Here is a 19,933-nt window from a genome sequence, read left to right as displayed (position 1 = left end):
TGTTTTGCATAGGGTCAGGTAGGTCTGGATAGCCTTCTTTGATTGAAAATCATGAAATCACAATTTAAACATTGCATTTTGAATGTTCTCATCTTTGTCTGATAGTAAAATGTGTTTGGTGATCTGAAACATGTACCCAATATGCATAAAACTATGCATATTTATAAAGGATGCAAATGCTTTGTCACAGCACTATTGTGCTCTAACATTATATGGTTGGAACATAACTTATGGTTGTTACAGCTGGTTGTCTAATACACTCTTTGTTTCTGTCTTGGTGTTTCTACACTGGTTAAAAGTGCGTTGTTTGCACTAGTTGAGTTTTTCTCTGAAATATAACATTTTATATTCACCAGGCTATCAGTATGATATAAGTAAAAGTGATTTGACATTAGAACACAGTATTATCCTTTCTGTCCTTGTGCCAGCAAAAGCAAAGGAGGAGTAATATGAATCTGTCCACTGGAGTATGGAGCAGCACACACACGCGCACGCACACACGGAAAGAGAGAGAGAGAGAGAGAGAGAGAGTAATAGACAGGTCATGTTGTGTTTTCTTCTTCCAGTATCACGTCCCGCCCCCTGTGTTCATCAGGAGGAGGGGTGGGGAGCAGAAGGGCGGGTTTCGCTGGTACCTCAGATCTCATACTGGATTTACCGGACTGCACCTGTGAGGAGCCGGGTTTGTTTCTGCGCGTCGGGAGGAACGAAAGGCGGGCCCGCAGCAGCACGGCAGCCAGGAGCCTGTCCGAGGACAACACCAATACCGCTGCAGCCCCTCAGCAGCTTTACGCTCGAGAGTAGAGGAGGGAGCTGCCAGGCTGTCAGACCTCCAGCGGATATTTTTACCCGCAGTGCCTCAGACAAGCAGCCGACCGAGGAGCACAATGTCCAGGCAACAGCAGCAGCAGCAGCAGCGGACTTCGTTCAGACTGTCGGACAACCTGGTGGAGGTCAAGAGCAAAGTAAGTGATGGGCTGCTGACTGATGCTGTTAGCGACGCAGGGTGTGCGTTATCAGGACCCCAGCCCTCCGCTCTTCTCATCCAGATCGTGATGTAACAAACACAAATATCTGGCCGCTGCAAATTCACGCGATATTTAGAAGAAACGAAATCCGACCGGGTTCAGCTGACAGCGGCCTGGCTGCTGCCGCCCGCAGCCCCCCCACCAACACCACCAACACCATCAACATCGTGTCAGCCTGCTCAGCCTCGATAATCCCAGTCCTGTGTTTAACTCGATCTCTCTCTCTCTCTCTCTCTCTCTCTCTCTCTCTCTCTCTCTCTCTCTCTCTGTGTGTGTGTGTGTGTGTGTGTGTGTGTGTGTGTGTGTGTGTGTGTGTGTGGTGCCAAGCTGTGTTGGCTTATTCTTTGGTGTTCACATTTTAGTTGTTTGTGAGGTTTAGCTTTTGTAATAAGAGAAATAATGAGAAATAAGCATACCGAACACATAAAATTACAGTGCGATTATTCTGTAATAGTAAGTGCTTTCATGAAGATGAAAACCAAAATATTTTTTAGGTGAAGCTGTGTCCGTAAACTCAAATATTGGCAGCATTTTCAATGTACTTTTTATTGCTAATGTTTGAAGAGCCTGAAAAATAGTTTAAAGATAAAACCTTCCACAGGCCCTTCAGCCGCCTCGCACAGACTGTAGACTGGTTTCACATGAAGAATGTGGACCAGTCCACGTATAGAAATATGTAGACTGAGTCAGTGCTCAAACCCACGCAGTTTTTTGTAGGTAGGAGGGGGTGTGTCAGAAACACCTGTGGTTCTGTAGAAGTCTGTGTCCTGTGACGTGCTTAAAGTCAAACAACATGAAGGGCAGTTTAGTAAATGAAGCTCCTGTTAGAGAATTCTGTGATTTCCTCTGCTTCACAGTCAGGTTTGTGCCGTGCTCATGACATCCGCCTGCAAACTGATCGCGTAGGGAACATTTTTAGCTTTACAATGGGATTTACTAACCAGTGGGTCATGTCACAGTGGCAACGTTCATCCTTTATAAGCAAGTTGTGTTTCCCATGATTATCCAAAGAAATTGACACTAGAATGGGCAACATAGCCTCAAAATGATATCCATTTTTTAAGGAAATCCAATAATATGAATTTGATGATGTTCTAAATGAACATTGTATCAGAGAGTGCAGCTTGCAGACAGCAGCACTGATTAGTGCAAAAAAAGAGGGAGATTTTCCTTTTATTCCAGTGTGCTACTGTCAGTGATGACACATTATAGTGCAGTAAGAGTGACAGCATTATATACAGTGACAAAGAGTGAGTCGAATGCTTAACTCTTTAGCAGTAACTGAAGTAACTCAACAGTTCAGTAACGCGGGACGGTGTTATCACCTATTAGAATCAGTACATGGTTTGGTTCTTATACAACACCTTTCTCCTCAGTTTCATCATTTACAACAGTTTCTACTGCTTGTCTCATTCACGCAGTCACACACACACACATTCACCTAGTGCTTTTGTCTATCAGTCACACACTTACCCTCTGAAGAATGGATCAGTATCTTACCCACTGTCCAATCTCTGCTCTTCCTGTCATTCAGTTCAGTTCAGTTGTATTTATATAGCACCAACTCACAACAACTGTCAGCTCAAGATGACAGTTGTGATATGTCATTTGGTTGTATGGAGTATAACTAGCTGGTGGTCCAGTGATGATGGCTGAGTCATTTGTTTACTTTTGGGTCACACGTCACCAGCTGATCATATTTCCTGCTCAAATGCCTTCATGGCCTTGCTGTACTGGCTGCTGTGTTTTTAACTCAACCGGTTTGTTGTTTACATTTTTAGTGGGAACAGTTTCGTGAATATTTTGCACAGTCTTTCAGCTTTACTCTGTGCTTTGCCATACAACCAGAACTTTTTACACCAGAGATGAGCTAATGAGCATCAGGGCTACAACTCCTGAGGACTTATTTCCATCATTCATTGCCTGATCTGGCCATTCAGGTTCATGAAGTGAGACGCTGTAGGAGAGGAAAGCAAGCCGGTACACTCCTGCATCTCCACCGCCTCCATACTCCACTACAGGGAACATAAGCTCATTGGGCAGTAAAATAGATGAACTCCAGCTATTGATGGGGAAAAACAGAGACTGCTCTAAATTGGCTGTTTTGTGTTTTATGGAAACTTGAGTGGATCTATACTGGACTCTGTGGTGCAGTTGGTAGAACTCCAACTCTTCAGAGCAGATTGCCACATGAAGTTCTTCGGCAAGACAAAGAATAGAATAGAATAGAATTCAACTTTATTGTCATTGCACATGCACAGGTACAGGGCAACGAAATGCAGTTTGCATCCATCCAGAAGTGCTTTAGTGATATAGATATATTACAATATATATTAGCAATAATATAGATATGTGAGTATATTACAGAAATGGGTCTATTATGGTATGTTATAATGTACACGGTATGAAGTATGTTGTGAATATTCTATAACTATAAGTATGTACAGGCTGTAGTGAGTACAAGCTATGTACAGGATATGAACAGGATATAAATATGAAAAACTATACAGAATATGAAATAAATAACTTTACAGAATCTGGGATATACAGCTATACAGAAATGGGAACTATGCAAGTTTTAAACAGTTGTAGGATTAAAGATTATCGAATGTACAGAATGATTATTTACACAGAGCTATACAGTAGTGCAGTTAAGATAAGTGAGGGTGTAGATAGTTTCTACAGAGGCTATATAAAGTGCTAGTGGTTGTGAGTGGTGGTTCAGTCCATGTTATTATTGTGTTTGAGGGTACAGTTGTCCATTGTGTGTGTGTGTATGTTCAGTCCATGAGTTTAACGTGGGTCAGATGTCAGGAGGCAGAGTTCAGGAGTCTGACAGCTGTGGGGAAGAAGCTGTTCCGGTACCTGGTGGTCTTAGTCCGGAGGCTCCTGTGGCGCCTCCCAGAGGGCAGGAGGGTGAAGAGTCCATGTGATGGGTGACTGGGGTCTTTGATGATTTTCCCAGCCCTTTTCAGACACCGCTTCCTGTAGATGTCTTTTATGGCAGGAAGTGGTGCTCCGGCGATGCGCTGGGCAGTTTTCACGACCCTCTGCAACGCCTTCCGGTCCGAGGCAGAGCAGTTCCCGTACCAGACTGTTATACAGTTGGTCAGGATGCTCTCAATGGTGCAACGATAGAAGTTCACCAGGATGTCTGAGGACAGGTGGTTCTTCCTCAGAGTCCTCAAGAAGAAGAGGCGCTGGTGAGCCTTCTTGACCAGCTTGGAGCAGTTGGTCGTCCAGGTGAGATCCTCGGAGATGTGGACTCCCAGGAACTTGAAGCTGCTCACACGCTCCACAGCCGTCCCCTTAATGTGGATGGGTGGATGTGGGTCAGCATTCCTCCTGTAGTCCACGATGAGCTCCTTGGTCTTCTCGGTGTTAAGCAGCAGGTTGTTTGTGTCGCACCACTCAGCCAGACGATCCACCTCCTCCCTGTAGGCGGCCTCATCGTTGTCACTGATGAGGCCAATCACCGTGGTGTCATCTGCAAACTTAATGATGGTGTTGGAACCATCAGCAGGTCTGCAGTCGTGGGTGAAGAGGGAGTAGAGGAAAGGGCTCATCACACAGCCTTGTGGTACACCGGTGTTCATTGTGATGGTAGATGAGCAGCGGTTATCCAGCCGGACATGTTGGGGGCGGTTGGTCAGGAAGTCCAGTAACCATTTGCAGATGAGGGAACTGATACCCAGGTCTGTCAGTTTCCTGATGAGTTGTGAGGGGTGGATTGTATTGAATGCTGAACTGAAGTCTATAAACAGCATTCTGGCGTAGGTGTTGTTGTTGTCCAGGTGTGAGAGGACAGAGTGCATTGCGATGGAGACTGCATCCTCTGTGCTCCTGTTCCGGCGGTATGCGAATTGGTGGGGGTCCAGGGTGGGGGGGAGACAGGATTTGAAGTGTGCTAGGACCAGTCGCTCTAAGCACTTAGTGATGATGGGGGTGAGTGCTACTGGGCGGTAATCATTGAGGCAAGATGGGTTGGAGTTTTTGGGTATCGGGACGATGGAGGTGGATTTGAAGCAGGCCGGTACCACAGCGTGGGCCAAGGACAGATTGAATATGTCTGTGAGCACTCCTGCAAGCTCCCCAGAATACGCTCTGAGAACACGCCCGGGGATGCCATCAGGGCCTGCAGCCTTGTGGACATTGATCCTGCTCAGCACCGCTCCTACATCGGTGGGGGAGAGAGTCATAGGTTGGTGGTCTGGCGTCATGTCTGCTTTGGTTGTGGTTGTGGGGTTCCCTTGCTCAAAACGAGCATAAAAGTTGTTGAGCTCGTTGAGGAAGGAGACATCAGAGGATGCGGGGGAGGGTTTGGTGGTCCTGTAGTCTGTGATGGTCTGGAGTCCTTGCCACATGCGTCGGGGGTTGGAGTTGGAGAAGTGTTCTTCTACCTTCTTTTTGTAATGGTGTTTGGCTTTTTTGATGCCCTTCTTTAGATTAGCCCTGGCTGTACTGTAGGCGTGTGCATCTCCTGACCTAAAGGCAGTGTTGCGGGCCTTCAGGAGGAGACGAACATCCCGGTTCATCCAAGGCTTCTGGTTGGGGTACATGGTGATCTGTTTCTGGGTGGTGACACTGTCTGTGGTTTTGGAGATGTAATCCAGTACAGATGAGGCGTACTGGTCCAGGTCTGTGTGGGTGAACATATTCCAGTCTGTGTTTTTAAATCTGTCCTGGAGCACTGCGTCTGTCCCCTCTGGCCACACTTTAATTGTCCTCACAGCAGGTTTCACACGTTGGATGAGTGGTGAATACCGAGGTGTGAGGAACAGGGAGAGATGGTCCGATTGTCCAATGTGGGGGAGGGGTGTGGCTTTGTAGGCTCCAGCCAGGTTGGAATACACATGGTCTAAAGTCTTGTCTCCTCTGGTGTGGCAGGAGACATGTTGGTGGAATCTGGGGAGGACTGTCTTTAAATTGGTGTGGTTGAAGTCGCCAGCAACAATAAAAGCAGCCTCGGGGTGTTTATTCTGGTGTTTGTTAATGGCTGCAGAAAGTTCTTTCATGGCCAACCTAGCATTAGCGTCGGGGGGTATATACACGGCAGTGAGTATGATCGAAGTGAGTTCTCTGGGGAGATAATAAGGTCTGCATTTGACCATTAAAAACTCCGCATTAGGTGAGCAGTGACTCTCAGTAGTAGTGGAGTTCATGCACCAAGCATTGTTAATATAAATGCACAAACCTCCACCTCTGGTCTTGCCGGAGTCATCTGCTAGCCTGTCGGCTCGGTGTGTGTGGCGTCCTGCTAACTCGATAGCATTGTCCGGGCAGCTGTTGTTCAGCCATGTTTCAGTGAAAAACATGACATTTGAGTCCATAATCCGTCTGTTGTTAGTGATGGAGAGCCGTATCTCATCCATTTTGTTTGCCAGAGAACGGACATTGGCGAGAAAAATACTGGGTAAAGGCAGCCGGTGTGGTGTTAGCTTTAGCTTAGCCCGTAGCCCGTAGCCCTCCGCGCCTACCTCGCCTTTGTTTACGATCTCGGCGCCGTCTGCGTGCACTTCCGCCCAGCCGGGGTGGAGGTATCTGGTTTTCTGCTTACAGTGGCTGGTGTAATGATGTGACTGTTATTCAGCAATACTGCTCCCCTCATCTGGACTTAAATGCTCATCCCTTCAGTAATTTCTCCATCTCCCTAGAAACCTCTCTCCCTACTTGAAAGAGATGTAAACAAACTCAAAACAGAACACCCAGAAAGCAGCAGGACCAGGCTCAGTGTCTCCATCCACCCTGAAGCCCTGTGCTGATCAGAGACATGTCATGTGCCAGCCTGCTTCCACAGGACTTATCTTGTTCCATTTTTTAAAAAAAGGGATCACAAACCGACCTGTTGCTCTGACCTCTGTAGTCATGAAGAGTTTGACCGTCTGGTACTATCACATCTAAACTCTATCACTGTCCCCCTCGTGGATCCCATGAAGTTCGCCTACAGAGCCAACAGGTCAGTAGGTGATGCTGTTAACATGGCACTGCACCTGGACTCTGCAGGAATTCATGCTAGGCTACTTTTGTGGACTTTGGTTGTGCTTTTAATATATTCATCCGTACTCTACTGCAGGAAAAGCTCTCCCAGCTGAATGTGTCTGCTCCCACCTGCAGGTGGATCATTGACTTCCTGTCTTTCATTGCATCAGCACTGGTTCCCCTCAGGGCTCTGTCTTTACTTTTCTAATCTTCTTCTTGTATACCAACAGCTGCACCTCCAGACACCAGTCTGTAAACTCCCGAAGTTTGCAGATGACACCACCCTGTTGGGCTTATCTCATGTGGAGATGAGTCCGTCTATATGAGCGAGATTGACTGGTGACTTTGTGCAGTGACAACAACCTGGAGCTTAAATGTTGTGAAAACAGTGGAGATGACAGTGGAAACCAGACATCCCTCCCAAACATCAGCCTCCTCATCAAGAAGACACAACAGAGAAAATACAACCTGCAACGTCAGTGATGGTGCAGTTTTTCTCCATCAATGAATCTATTCTCACCTCCTCCATCACCGTGCTGCTGCCAAGGACAAATGCAGACTGCAGCATGTCATTCCCTCCACTGAGAAGGTGATTGGCAGCAATCTGCCTCCCTACAAGACTTGTAGACCTCCAGGACCTCTAGGACACCTCCAGGACTCTATGAAGTGGGGGGTCGGCATGGATCTTGCTTGCCTGTCTCAAACTGTTTGTGACACTGCCCTTTGGCAGGAGGCTGTGGTCCTTTAGAAACAACATGTCATGGCATGAGAACAGTTTTACACAATGACACAGCAACAAATTCCTCTTTTGTACAAAGTTGCCAATAAAAAGGAACAGATATAAATACATTATATTGCCAAAAGTATTCACCCATCCAAATTATTGAATTCAGGTGTTCTAATCACTTTCATGGCCACAGGTGTATAAACTAGAGAGATTTCTATGCTGAGCCTGGGACAGAATGGATGGAGAGCCAGTGCATAACATATTGTATTTTTCATTTGCACCTGTGTAAGAAAAAAAATGAAGAAAATTTTTGCTATTGTCATCAGAAAAAACAGAAAGAGCAGGTTAAGCAGGTGATATGATCATGGTAATGGTATCAAATAATAATGTTGGATTGTGCTGACTATTAAAAGCCAGCCTTGTAAAATAGACAGCTCTGTTTTCTTTGACCAGGGCTGATAGAACCAGGTGGTTGGTAGATTAGTTTTTACCTCCAACTCTAACAAGCTGAAGTTCAAAGATATAAAATTGTCCTGCATCCACTGCGATGCTAACTGGTGAAACACTCCAAACACTAATATTAGTTCTCCTCCTCCTCTGCCAGGGTCCCAGTACCCATCTGAACCAACCCCAGTGAGGCCTCTGTAGTCTGTCCTGCGCTACCAGGATTCAGTTCAGAATAAAAAAGTCAAACTTCATGAAACCAACAAAATCATTCAATGCAAATGATTTATTGGCTCCAGAATGACAGAGTGCCATCTGTAAAGTTGCACAATTATCAACAGCAGCAGCCAGCAGAGAAAGCGCAGGTTGACTCTAAGTCGTCAGTGAATGCTGAGGACTGCAGGATCAGAGACCAGCTGACAAGGAGAGACAGGGTGAAGCAGCCTGAGGTAGTACGACCCGGAGAATCAGTCTATAGATGAGAAGTTCCAGTCAGTGGGGCACGCAAGGGAACAAGTGGTCAGATGCATTGTCACTGAGCACAGCCTCAGTTTTCCTTGGATCCCAGCTTTTTTTCTGCTCAATCCCATCCAGGAAATAAGATAAGAGATAAGATAAGATAGAACTTTATTAATCCCTCGGGTGGGTTCCTCTGGGAAATTCGACTTCCAAAAAAAGCACAGCAACGACCGAAGTTACAGTTACAGAATTGTTATATATATATATATATACACACACACACACACACACATATATAAATACAGAGACAAATATAAATAAAATATACAAAGGGGATAAATAGAATAAATAGGAATAAAAAATAAAAATACAAGTGAAATCATCTCCTTCTCATTTTCAAGCAATACAAAATGCTGCCACCAGAATACTTATGTTTTCTCCTAAGTCAGCTCATATTACTCCTGCTTTATACTCAACACCGGCTACTTATATACAGAGCACTAAATGGAAATGCAGCAATCTTTTATCTCAGAATGTGTTACTCGTGTGAGATTGGGGTGGGGATGGAGCCTTTCAGCCGGTGGCAAAAGAAATTTTGGATTTCTGAAGTCCCACTTTGACTTCATTTATCCAACTCTGTGGACTCATTCTTATTGTTTAATAACTTTCTTTATAATATTTTCTTTCATGCTGTGTTTGAACTTGGCTTTATATTCCTGTTAACTGTGCTTCCATTTTCCATTCAATCGTATTGTTATTATTCATAAGAACATGTGAGCACTTTATGCCAACACATATGTGAAAAGCACTTTAAAAATAACCTTATTGTTTTACTTAAACAAAGAGCACCAGTGTGACTCTTCTGTACCCCACTAATCCCTAAAACCTGATTACGGCCCTGAATGCAGCAACGTCAACATTTCCATATATCATATGACAGTACTGGTAAAGTAGCATGCCACCCTAGAGTCCAAGATACAGATGAATGCTCTGATAAAGCACACATTCTTCACACTGAGTACGCCCAGTATAGCTTTCAAGGCAAACATGCCAGTGAGAGGTCTAATACTCTGTGCTGTTAATTATAGAGCTAAAGGGAGGCACAGTATTTGTGTTAATATCCACCGGAAGAAGCATAATGTTGGGAGACAAAACAAAGTCAGCGTGAATCTCATTGTGTAATTACTGTTTGAAAGTTTCTGTTATAATATACAGTTGGGACAAAAATTAAACTCCAGAGTTTGAGTTTTAGGTCATGTCTCAGTTTTAATTAAACAATTTTTAAACATTTCTGCTTTCGCCAGGCATCACTAGTTCCAAACAGCACACAAACAGTACGTGCCTTGTCAGTACATCATGCAAGTTGGAGATGTCACGATACAGGAAGAGTGATAGAATGACATAATTTTTAAGATTTGTTACTACAGTACATAAAAATAACAAATATTCCATAATATTTGAAATATGTTTAAACTCCTGTACCAGTACTGTCCCTACAGTTCCCTGTGATTTTTCCTTGTTTGTGTTTCCATTCATGAAATGGGCACTGTACCTTTACATCCATATCAAAGGTGGTTACTGAGGATGGCCTTTATGAGGGGCTTGGATTTTAGCACTGAAATGAAACAAAATCTCAAATTTTACTGTCGGTGTTCACGTTAGCCTTATCTATGTAGATTAATTTACTTCTATACTATACTAATATAAAGCACTTTGAGGCGATTGTTGTGTGGTTTGGTGCTATATAAATAAAATGGAATTGAATCGATAATTAGGAATGCATTAAGAGGATCCCCTTTTTGATTTAACGCAATGCAGTCGCTGCTACTGAGAGAGAAGCTACAGGAAATGGCGGTAAACAGGTCCAGATAAATAGAGAGGGTTGTGTCAGGAAGGGCATCCGGCATAATATCTTTGGAAAATAAAACATGCAGATGATCAAGAATGAGCTTTCCATGTCAGATCAGTCGAACCCACAGCCTCCAGTGCTGTTGGCCATGAGGGTGCTGGTGGAAACTGTGCTTCTGCTGGCTGAAAACAAGGAGAAACAAAGGCAGGGTTGTGGAGGTGAACGCAGGGACTCTAAATGTAGGGACTATGACTGCTGAAGTGAGAGAGATGCTGATATGATGGTGAGAAGAAAGTTAGATATAGTGTGCATGCAGGAGACCAGGTGAAAGGAACCCAGGCCAGGGGCATTGGAGGTGGATGCAAGCTGTTCTCTCATAGTACAGATAGGAAGAGAATAGAGTGGGGGTCATGTTGAAGGAAGAGTTTGTGAACAGTGATCTGAAGTTGAAGAGTGTCAGACAGAATCATGACTCTGAAGCTGGAAATGAAACAGCCGATGTTGACTGTTGTCAGTGTGTATGCCCCACAGGTTGGATGTGAGGGAAGTGTCTAAAACTTTTCTAGATAGGTTTTAGTGACATCGCACTTTTTCTATGCTTAGAGGTGACATCGTATCAAAACTCTTAAGGACTACGGTCTTCAACAATGAATCCCAAAGTATGTTAAATAGGCTCAACAGGTTTTGTTATCCATTCCTAGTTAGTGGCTGTAGCGGTTAGCCACACTTAAAATGCTTAGTATTACATTTAGCTAAAATTGTAAACACAGATTGAGCCTCACTATTAAAAATCATTTGATGTGTGTTTGTTGCCTTCTACAGTTTGATGCAGAATATCGTCGTTTTGCTCTGAAGAGAAATGGTCCAGGGGGCTTCAAGGAGTTCTACCGCCTCCTCCAAACGATTCATCACATCCCTGGTGTTGATGTGCTACTAGGATATGCAGATGTCCACGGGGACCTCCTTCCAATCAACAATGATGAAAATTACCACAAAGCCATTGCATCAGCCAATCCGCTGCTCCGCATTATTATAACCAAGAGAGGTAAGAGAAAAAATGAGGTAAAAATACATTTTTAGTTAATTAGGCTTGAAAAATTACTTTGCAAAGCAGTCTAAATGACAGATCTCAACATGTTATATGTCTTTCTACACATTGATCCTACAGTTATTTTAATGGCTTCCAAAGTATATTTCATGTCTTTTTAAAATGTTTTCGTCCCTCCAAGAGAATAACATCTATGATTCATTTACTAGTGGACGATCACATCCACCTGTCTATCCATTTTCTTCCGCTTATCTGGGGCCACGTTGTTGGGTCAGCAGCCTAAGCAGAGAAGCCCAGACCTCCCTGTCCGTAGCCATTTCCTCCAGCTTTTAATGGAGAACACCGAGGCGTTTCCAGGCCTGCCGTTACCCATCAGCTGCCTCTGAAGTCCCGTAAGCTAACCAAGCCCAACAGGACTCCTTCTGTAGCGTGTTGGCTCCCTTCACCTCGGTTATCCACTATCAAGTTCGGAGGTTACCACCATGACAGGCACCGGCCACCTTGCAGCTGCAGCTCAGTGCAGTAGCCTGTAGCCTCATGTGCAGCAATGGAGGTGTTGCACATGGTCCATTCGGACTCAATGTCCTTAGCCTCCTTCGGAATGCTGTTGAAGCTCCACCTGAAGTGGGAGTTTAAGATCTCGTGGACTGGGGGCCTTTGCCAGGCATTCCCAGCACACCCTCGCTATACATGAACAATCCCGTTGCTCTAATCAATCACTGCTTACCAGTTTTAAAGAATTTACAGAATCTGATAATTCTTGTCCGACAATTTAGGTCATGCACGCATTTTTCCTGAGCTTTTCCCGAGCTCACTTCACTGACTCCAGCTGGTTCTAAACAATTTATTCCAGTGCTGGCATTTAATCTGACTGCTTGTTAAATTTCATGTTAATTTTGAAATCATTTAATTGCTCAAAAGTACACTGAGGACTTATTTGTTACCCTTATGTGTCTGGATTTTACTTCACTGAATCGGCAGAGGTCAGCAAGCTCAGTATTCCCACTGAGAATGGCAGCTTCTTCCAATTTTAAATCTCTTTTTAAAGCATACAAATCAAGAATTAGTGAAAAATTGGCACTTCCAAAGCTCTGAACATAATCCACAGTAATGTATCCAAGTTTAAAAAGAGAACCACCCTTGTGACACTGACAACTATGACGTCACTAACCAGTTAAACTGGCTTCGTAGCACACACCTCTGGTAGCACATACTTTGTGCCCAAGACATAGCAAGAGTGAATAATTCAAGAAAGACAAAAATGTATCCTGTAATTTTACAGGTAGACTGTAATGTTAGTGAGCTTTATTGTTTACCCCTGAGACACTACATATGAAGCAGAAACACTTATTACACCTGCTGACAGTGGTGATGTTTATCCATCCATCATTATGGATTATGTGAGTGTTTTCTAATACACTGTACCATTGTTGTCTCCCAGTACACCTTTTCATGCTATGTCATAACTCAGGATGTGATGACATTAATGTGCTGCTTAGCAGGCTGCTAGAGATCGGAGTCACAGACAGCTGCCAGCAAATCAGATCAGCTCTATGGTCTGGGGAACTAAAAAGGAAGCGAGCTCAGGAAAACAAGGCCCTGGAAACACAGAGAGAGCAAACATGTGCACGTGCAATACGTTTGTTGAAATCTTATTGAGGAGGCTTGTATTCGCTTTGTTTACTCTTTTAAACTCTGCAGTCCAGAAATGATAAAATCCTGTAAATCCTACTGGAAAATCTTAAACCCATGCATTGCATTAGGAGTAGTGGCGTCACTAGAAAGGATTAGGACTTGAGTAAGGCAGCTAAAATCTATTCCCACAATCACTTATCTTTCATTCCTGAAGTGTAATCCCATTTATTCACTGCATCCACATGATTGGCAAAATTTGCACAGCTGAAGGATAGAGCAACAGGAAGATTAAGTGGTGACGATAGTTTGTTTTTAACTAACCAGGTCTGTCTCAAATAAGTTCAGTAAGGATCTCACATTTTTATTAGTAGTCTTTGTAGCAGCTCTGTTGCTCACTAGTGTCACTTGTAAGTATTCAGTGAAATGTGAAAGACTTCTAAATGACTGAAGACATCATCAAACCCTTTATGAAGGCAACAAGAAGTTCATTTTACACTGAAAACAGCAGATATGTGTTTCCTTTCCTACACGCTTCTCTCTCCACTTCAATTCCTCTTACTTGGCTACATTCATTTTGACCTTTACTACAGCTTGTCTTTGTGTGTTAGCACTGGTGTGCATTTGTGAGTATGTGTTTGTGAGTGAGGGATAGACAGGGGGATACCACAGGATAGAAACCCATCTGCTGCTTTAAGCCATTAGCCATGAGTGAGTTTATTTAACTTTTTGGAGCAAGATAATCTCACTCAGTTTATATGACTGATGTCTTTTGAGACTTCATCAGTCATATCAGATCCATGCAATGCCACTACTGTGTGTGTGTGTGTGTGTGTGTGTGTGTGCGTGCGTGCGTGCGTGCGTGCGCACGCGTGTGCGCGTGCGTGCGTGCGTGCGTGCGTGTGTGTGTGTGTGTGAGAAAGAGAATTGTTGACTTGCACTTGTTGATTACTTTAACACATTAACACTGCAACAAAGTCTACATCGAGTAGACTTTGACACAACAAAGCAGTTATATGTATTTTAATCAGTAAGGTTCCATGTGAAGAATCAAAGTGACTACGGTCTTAGTAATACTGACAGAAGAGCAGTGTGTACCTTTGTGCTGCTCCACCCTGAGTATGTTGCTGAGGTGATTTATGATAACTAAGAGACAAAATACCTTTTTTCACATCACAATTTTGCATCTGATAAACTAAAATGATTCAAACTGGAAACTACTGAGACAGTACAACTTGTAACACGTGGCACAGAAATGTCATGTTCCACTGAGAGAAACACTAAGAAATGGAGCGGCGGTAAACAGACTAAGTAATCATGGTTGATGGGTTCAAAACACAAGAGCTTTGAAAAAAGTGTGTTTTAACAAATACAATTTAAACAAAATAACACAATAGATGCACCAGTTGTCTGATGCATTGTTTTAAATGTAAAACAGCGTCACAGTGATTACAGGAGCTTTTATCACAATTGAAAAAAAATTATACAGTTTCAGACCTAATAGTCTGCTTTTAAATAGGAGATGAAGTAACAAAGCCCTTACAGAATGACGCTCCCCCTTTGTCTGCACTGTGCACAGGCCTGTTGTTGTCCTGCACTGCATATGGCCATATGGCACCCCCTTGGGCTCCAGATGGTGGGCCACTACAGAGTGAGGTCACACTAGAAAGAAACATACAAATGCTCATGACAGCTGCAGATAACAGGAACATGGTACATTAGGGACAGATATATGGGGCACTAAGACACAGACACCGATTTACTCTTTACGGCCATCCTGAATACCATTTCTGAGCTCTAAAGCTTATGATAGTAGTAAGCAGCAAGTATTTAAAGCTTTAGCCAGCAGAGAGGGGGAGGTTCATGTCTGATCTTATAGCTTTGATGTTGTCTGTCAATGTCACTCCACATACATGTTAGAGATCGTGGGTTCACTGTAATTTCGGCTATAGTGCGTGTTTTGTTGATTTAATTATGAGGTCATAGAGTGTTTTATAAAATGTGAAAAGATGAGCGAAGGCCCTGCAGCCAGAATGCCAAGACTACTGATTAATAAGCCTGGCTGGGCTAAAATTTTGGCAGAAAACAGTCACACAGGTCGTTTATGCCTGCTGTTACCATCATTAGCGGTCACGCTAGAACTGGACTGAAAATCAGTATCAGTACCAACAGGTCGGATGAATCCAAATATGAAATTTTTGGTTCGAATTGTCACCAGTTTTTACTGTATGGGGCGGGTCAAAAAATAAACAAAGATGAGATTCAGTAAAAAATGTGCAAAGTAAAGCTAGCATGTCACAGGTCTGCCATAAATATTTACAGTTATTTGAGACTGTGGTGGGGCAGTGATCATTCCTCACTGTTTCCTGTAGGAGCTGGTCTAACTGGGACACACTGGAATTTAACAACTTTGTATGAGGTTTAGCACATGTTTAACTTTTCTGAAAAAGACTATATTTTGTGTCCTTGTATATAACATACAAGAACACAAAATAATGATCAATACAGGTTGATCTATAGTGGTCCAAAAATAGCTTTTGCAAAATTAGAGGGATCTGATTGCATTATTTGTGCATTTAGAGAAGGCTTAACCATGTTTGTGTCTTCATGCTTTAGTCTGGCTCTGTATGCCTTGATAGGAAACATTATTTTTGTGCATTAACCATTAATGCTGCTTAATGCTGCTTCCCAATGACCTAATGTGTGCGTGCATGTGTACACACACACACACACACACACACACACACACACACACACACTGGCAGCCATACATTCCCATTAACCCTGTTTGACAGCTAATGTGCATCAGATGATGAGTTGTTTCTCCCTCTTCTCCATGCTTTTCTCTTTCCGTCATTCCGGTATAAGTTCAAAGATTTTATAGAACTGGGTAGAAGTTTTGAAAAATGTGAAAATTGTGAAAGTTTACATTTTTTGACATTTTAGTAGTTATTCTGCGTGTTACAACTGCTATCTGTATCTGTAGTTCAGTTAGCTAAAATGGCTGGTTTTATTCCTGACAAAATATGGATACAGACAGAATGGAACTGTGGGAAAAAATGATCTGAAGCTAGTAGTAATATTGTGTTCATATCTGAGACTGACAGTACACACAAGAAAGCTCTGATCTTTTGAATGTAGAAATTTTGGAATGAAAAGTTCAACTATCCAGTATCAAAGACTTGTGGAAATGAGCTTCTTCCGAAGGGTGGCTGGCCTCCCTTAGAGATCGGGTAAGTTCGGCCATCTGGGAGGGACTCAGAGTAGAGCAGCTGCTCCTCCACATTGAAAGGAGGTAGTTGAGGTGGTTCGGGCATCTAACAAAGATGCCTCCTGGGTGAGGTGTTCTGGGCATGTCCTACTGGGAAGAGGCCGCGGGGCAGACCCAGGACATGCTGGAGAGGTTATATCTCTCGGCCTCGGAGCACCCTGGTGTTCCCCTGGACAAGCTGGAGGAGGTGGCCAGGAAGAGGGAGGTCTGGGCTTCTCTTTTTAGGCTGCTGCCCCCGCGACCCAGCCCGAATAAGCAGAACAAGATGGATGGACTTTATTTTTTCCAATTATGGTGTAAATAATACACCGTAACTGTAAAGTTTAACACTTTAAAAGAATCACAAATCAGCAAGTAGCCATTAACAGTCTCCATTCTTTTGTGTCTTCTTAAAGAGGATGAACCTATCATTTTTGGCACCAACTCCCTTCAGAGGCGTAGAAAGGGGCTGGGCTTAACGAGCCTGCGTGCCACTGGCTCAGGCTCCACCCACTCAAAGGGCAGATCTGGCCTCATGATTGGACCGCCAAAGAACTTCAGACAGATTTCTTCAATCATCGATGTGGACATTTTGCCTGAGACACATCGACGGGTACGACTTCACAAGCATGGCACTCAAAAACCACTTGGGTTCTACATACGTGACGGCGTGAGCGTGCGGGTGACACCGCAGGGCGTAGAGAAGGTAAGGTTTGTTACTTTGCTTTTACCCTGCTTACAAGACAGTATTCTGCCTTTAATGCTGACAAAATTGATGAATTATTTCCCTGTAATTCACCAATGATGTACCAATTGTGCAGTTATGATTGGGCCGGTAAGATACCCCCATCTCAAAATTTCTCTAAAAATATCAGCAAGTAGCACCTTCACGCAGACATAAAGACAAAAGTTATGAATATATGAATATCAGCTATAATAGCTAAAAGCTGTTGTCTCATATTTGTATCTTTCTTCTTGCTCCTGAAGGTTCCAGGGGTGTTCATATCTCGTCTTGTGCGTGGTGGGTTAGCAGAAAGCACTGGGCTGTTGGGTGTTAACGACGAGATCCTCGAGGTCAATGGCATCGATGTAGCAGGAAAATCTTTGGATCAGGTAAATGCCCTTCCAGGCTCAAAGAAAATTCAATATATACAGAAGATTCAGAATTAACTTGATCAAGATTCAAGTGTGCTTCTTTTTCATGAACAGTAAATGTACTTTGCCCATAAATTACAACACAGTCGCACTTGTGTGTGTCGTTTTTTTTTTTCTTTATCCGTAGTGGATACAAGCTTACAAAGTAACAGTTCAAAAACAGCTTAGGAAGTAAAAGTAGTAGTAATGATTAGACCAGCGTTTGTATGTATCAAAGTAACGGGGTGTTAAGTCACTCTATATGCACTCATTAGAGCATTTTAATGATAATCAATCAGGGCTGGACTGGTAATCTGGCATACTGGTAGGCCAACACATTTTTGGGCCAATGGGTCAATTGAAGCGCTGCTGCGCACTGGCTTTACAAGCGCTGACAGCAGCCCATTCGGTCATTTTAATTACTGACAATGTATTGCCCAATCAAGTCTCTAAAAGCTACCGGGCCCTCCCATACTTACGCACACGCACCTTGTAGAATACAGTTTGGTAAAACAAATGGCTAATTTCACCATGGGCCGCTCTTAATGGCTAAAGTTTAGCTTTTAACTGTCACATGTTTCAGTGGAGTGCAAAAAAGAAACTTTTGTGTTACAGCAACATGATAAAGAGTAAAAATAGTAAAGTCTACAATAAATAACAAATAAACTAACAAATAAAGTAAGACTGGCATTGTGTGGAGAAGAGTGGAGTGCAAATTGCACAATATTATATTCATTAAAAAATAATATTATATGTTATATATAACATGTACACTTTAAATCTAAGAAAAACAGCTGCATTTTTCATCGCATCATTTAAGCCCTATTTGACTATCTCATCTGTCATTTTAGGTCACAGACATGATGGTGGCAAATAGTCACAACCTTATTGTGACCGTAAAGCCAGCTAACCAGAGGAACAATGTTACGCATCGTAGGAGTAAAACCTCCGTAGGTAACTCGGGTTCTCTGGGCTCAGTTGGATCTACAGGCTCTGCCGTGTCACATGACTCACAAAGCCCCGCCTCTCTGAGCAATCCCATCACTGCAAGGTTTGTCATGCATACTATCTTTTTTTGGGCCTGCTAATGAACAGAAAGAATGGGGACTGTGGCAGCACTGGCATACATCATATCTGTTAAAGGAGAAAAAGAAAAAGAAGTTTGTGCTTAAACGTTTAATGAAATGAAACTTCATTGAAACTGTTGTTTTGAAATAATAATGAGAATCATGAATTTTAGAAAAATGCAGTCAAAGCTAGCTGAATTCTCAACTTTATTCACAAGTTGCCAATAGGAACGGACACGTGCAGTTTATATTGCATTCACTTTTTTCTTAATCATTTGGCATGTCTTTTGTTACCATAGCAACAGCATTGCTGAGGGTGACAGTGATGATGGTGGTGATGATGATGATGAAGGTGACCTCATTCTGGAGAATGACTGCCTGACACCCTACGACTCCCACCGGGTCACTAACAGCACCACTATGCCCGACAGAGACTCACTTAGCAATGGGCCACATAGCTACACCGTGGGTAGGCCCCTCCCACAGAGTGTCTCATTGCCCAGTAATGTCGGAGCATCCCTGAGAGACAGCGCCATGATGATCTCCAGCCACAACGGAAACTCCACCCACACAACTAGTAGTAGTGAGGAGAGCATGAGAGAAGATAGCAACGTAACAGCACTGTAACCACGACAGCACTGTTCCATTGAGGACTATGAATGTTAGCGCAACAGTGCTGAAACCACGGCAAATACAGGTGGCTGTGGTCCTGTTAGATAACAGACTTCTAAAAGAGGAGGGAGTTGACGTATGAAGCACTGACAGGACCTCCGGAGGGACCATTCAGTCTTCTGCTAGTTTACACTTTACCTCTTTCCCGCCTTGGTGGATTGTTGGCTTTTACTGTATGAAGGCATAGGAACACTGTATACGATGCAACGTATGGCTGAAGTTTTCAGCTTTGTCAGGTTCTATAAACAACAGTAATTATATCATTTTTTTAAAAATGTTATATTATGGAAATGTTTAAATACCATAATGTATTAACAGATTAATATTGACCATTTAATTAAAAAAATTAAATAGTTATAAATCCTCTTGTAAAAGCCATAAGTCACTTTGATGTCAATGTATTTTAAAAAATGTCTTCAAACCTATAGTTGACTTTCATGTTTTATTTTTGCGGCACCACAAAAACCAGTGCAAGTAGCACTACGTCACTTTGGCATCTCTAACTGTGAAACTTTGTGTCTGTGTAGTAAACTTAATGCTTAGTGTGGCAAACATGGCGGATACACATGGAAGCTTCATGAAATGAAGCAAAGTGATTAAAGTTGTTTTAGCATTTGGGTAACTGGGTCTTAGACTGCCGACAT

At 43.1% G+C, this 19,933-nt stretch overlaps 1 protein-coding gene across 1 annotated transcript; it reads left to right on the top strand.

The window, feature by feature from the left end:
- Nucleotides 1-503: 503 nt before the first annotated feature.
- On the top strand, nt 504-19,714 carry pard6a (par-6 family cell polarity regulator alpha). Its single transcript, XM_085283122.1, has 6 exons — nt 504-965; nt 11,309-11,531; nt 16,833-17,122; nt 17,404-17,529; nt 18,402-18,601; nt 18,917-19,714. The coding sequence occupies exons 1-6, from the start codon at nt 888-890 to the stop codon at nt 19,242-19,244; spliced, it is 1,245 nt and encodes a 414-aa protein (XP_085139248.1). The 5' UTR covers nt 504-887; the 3' UTR covers nt 19,245-19,714.
- The last annotated feature ends 219 nt before the right edge of the window (nt 19,715-19,933 follow it).

Source organism: Mchenga conophoros, linkage group LG7 (assembly GCF_057382185.1).
Source record: "Mchenga conophoros isolate Kocher_MC1m ecotype Shallow Benthic linkage group LG7, M_conophoros_male_GT1.1, whole genome shotgun sequence".
Taxonomy (NCBI): Eukaryota; Metazoa; Chordata; class Actinopteri; order Cichliformes; family Cichlidae; genus Mchenga; species Mchenga conophoros.
This window is presented reverse-complemented; position numbering and strand designations above follow the sequence as displayed.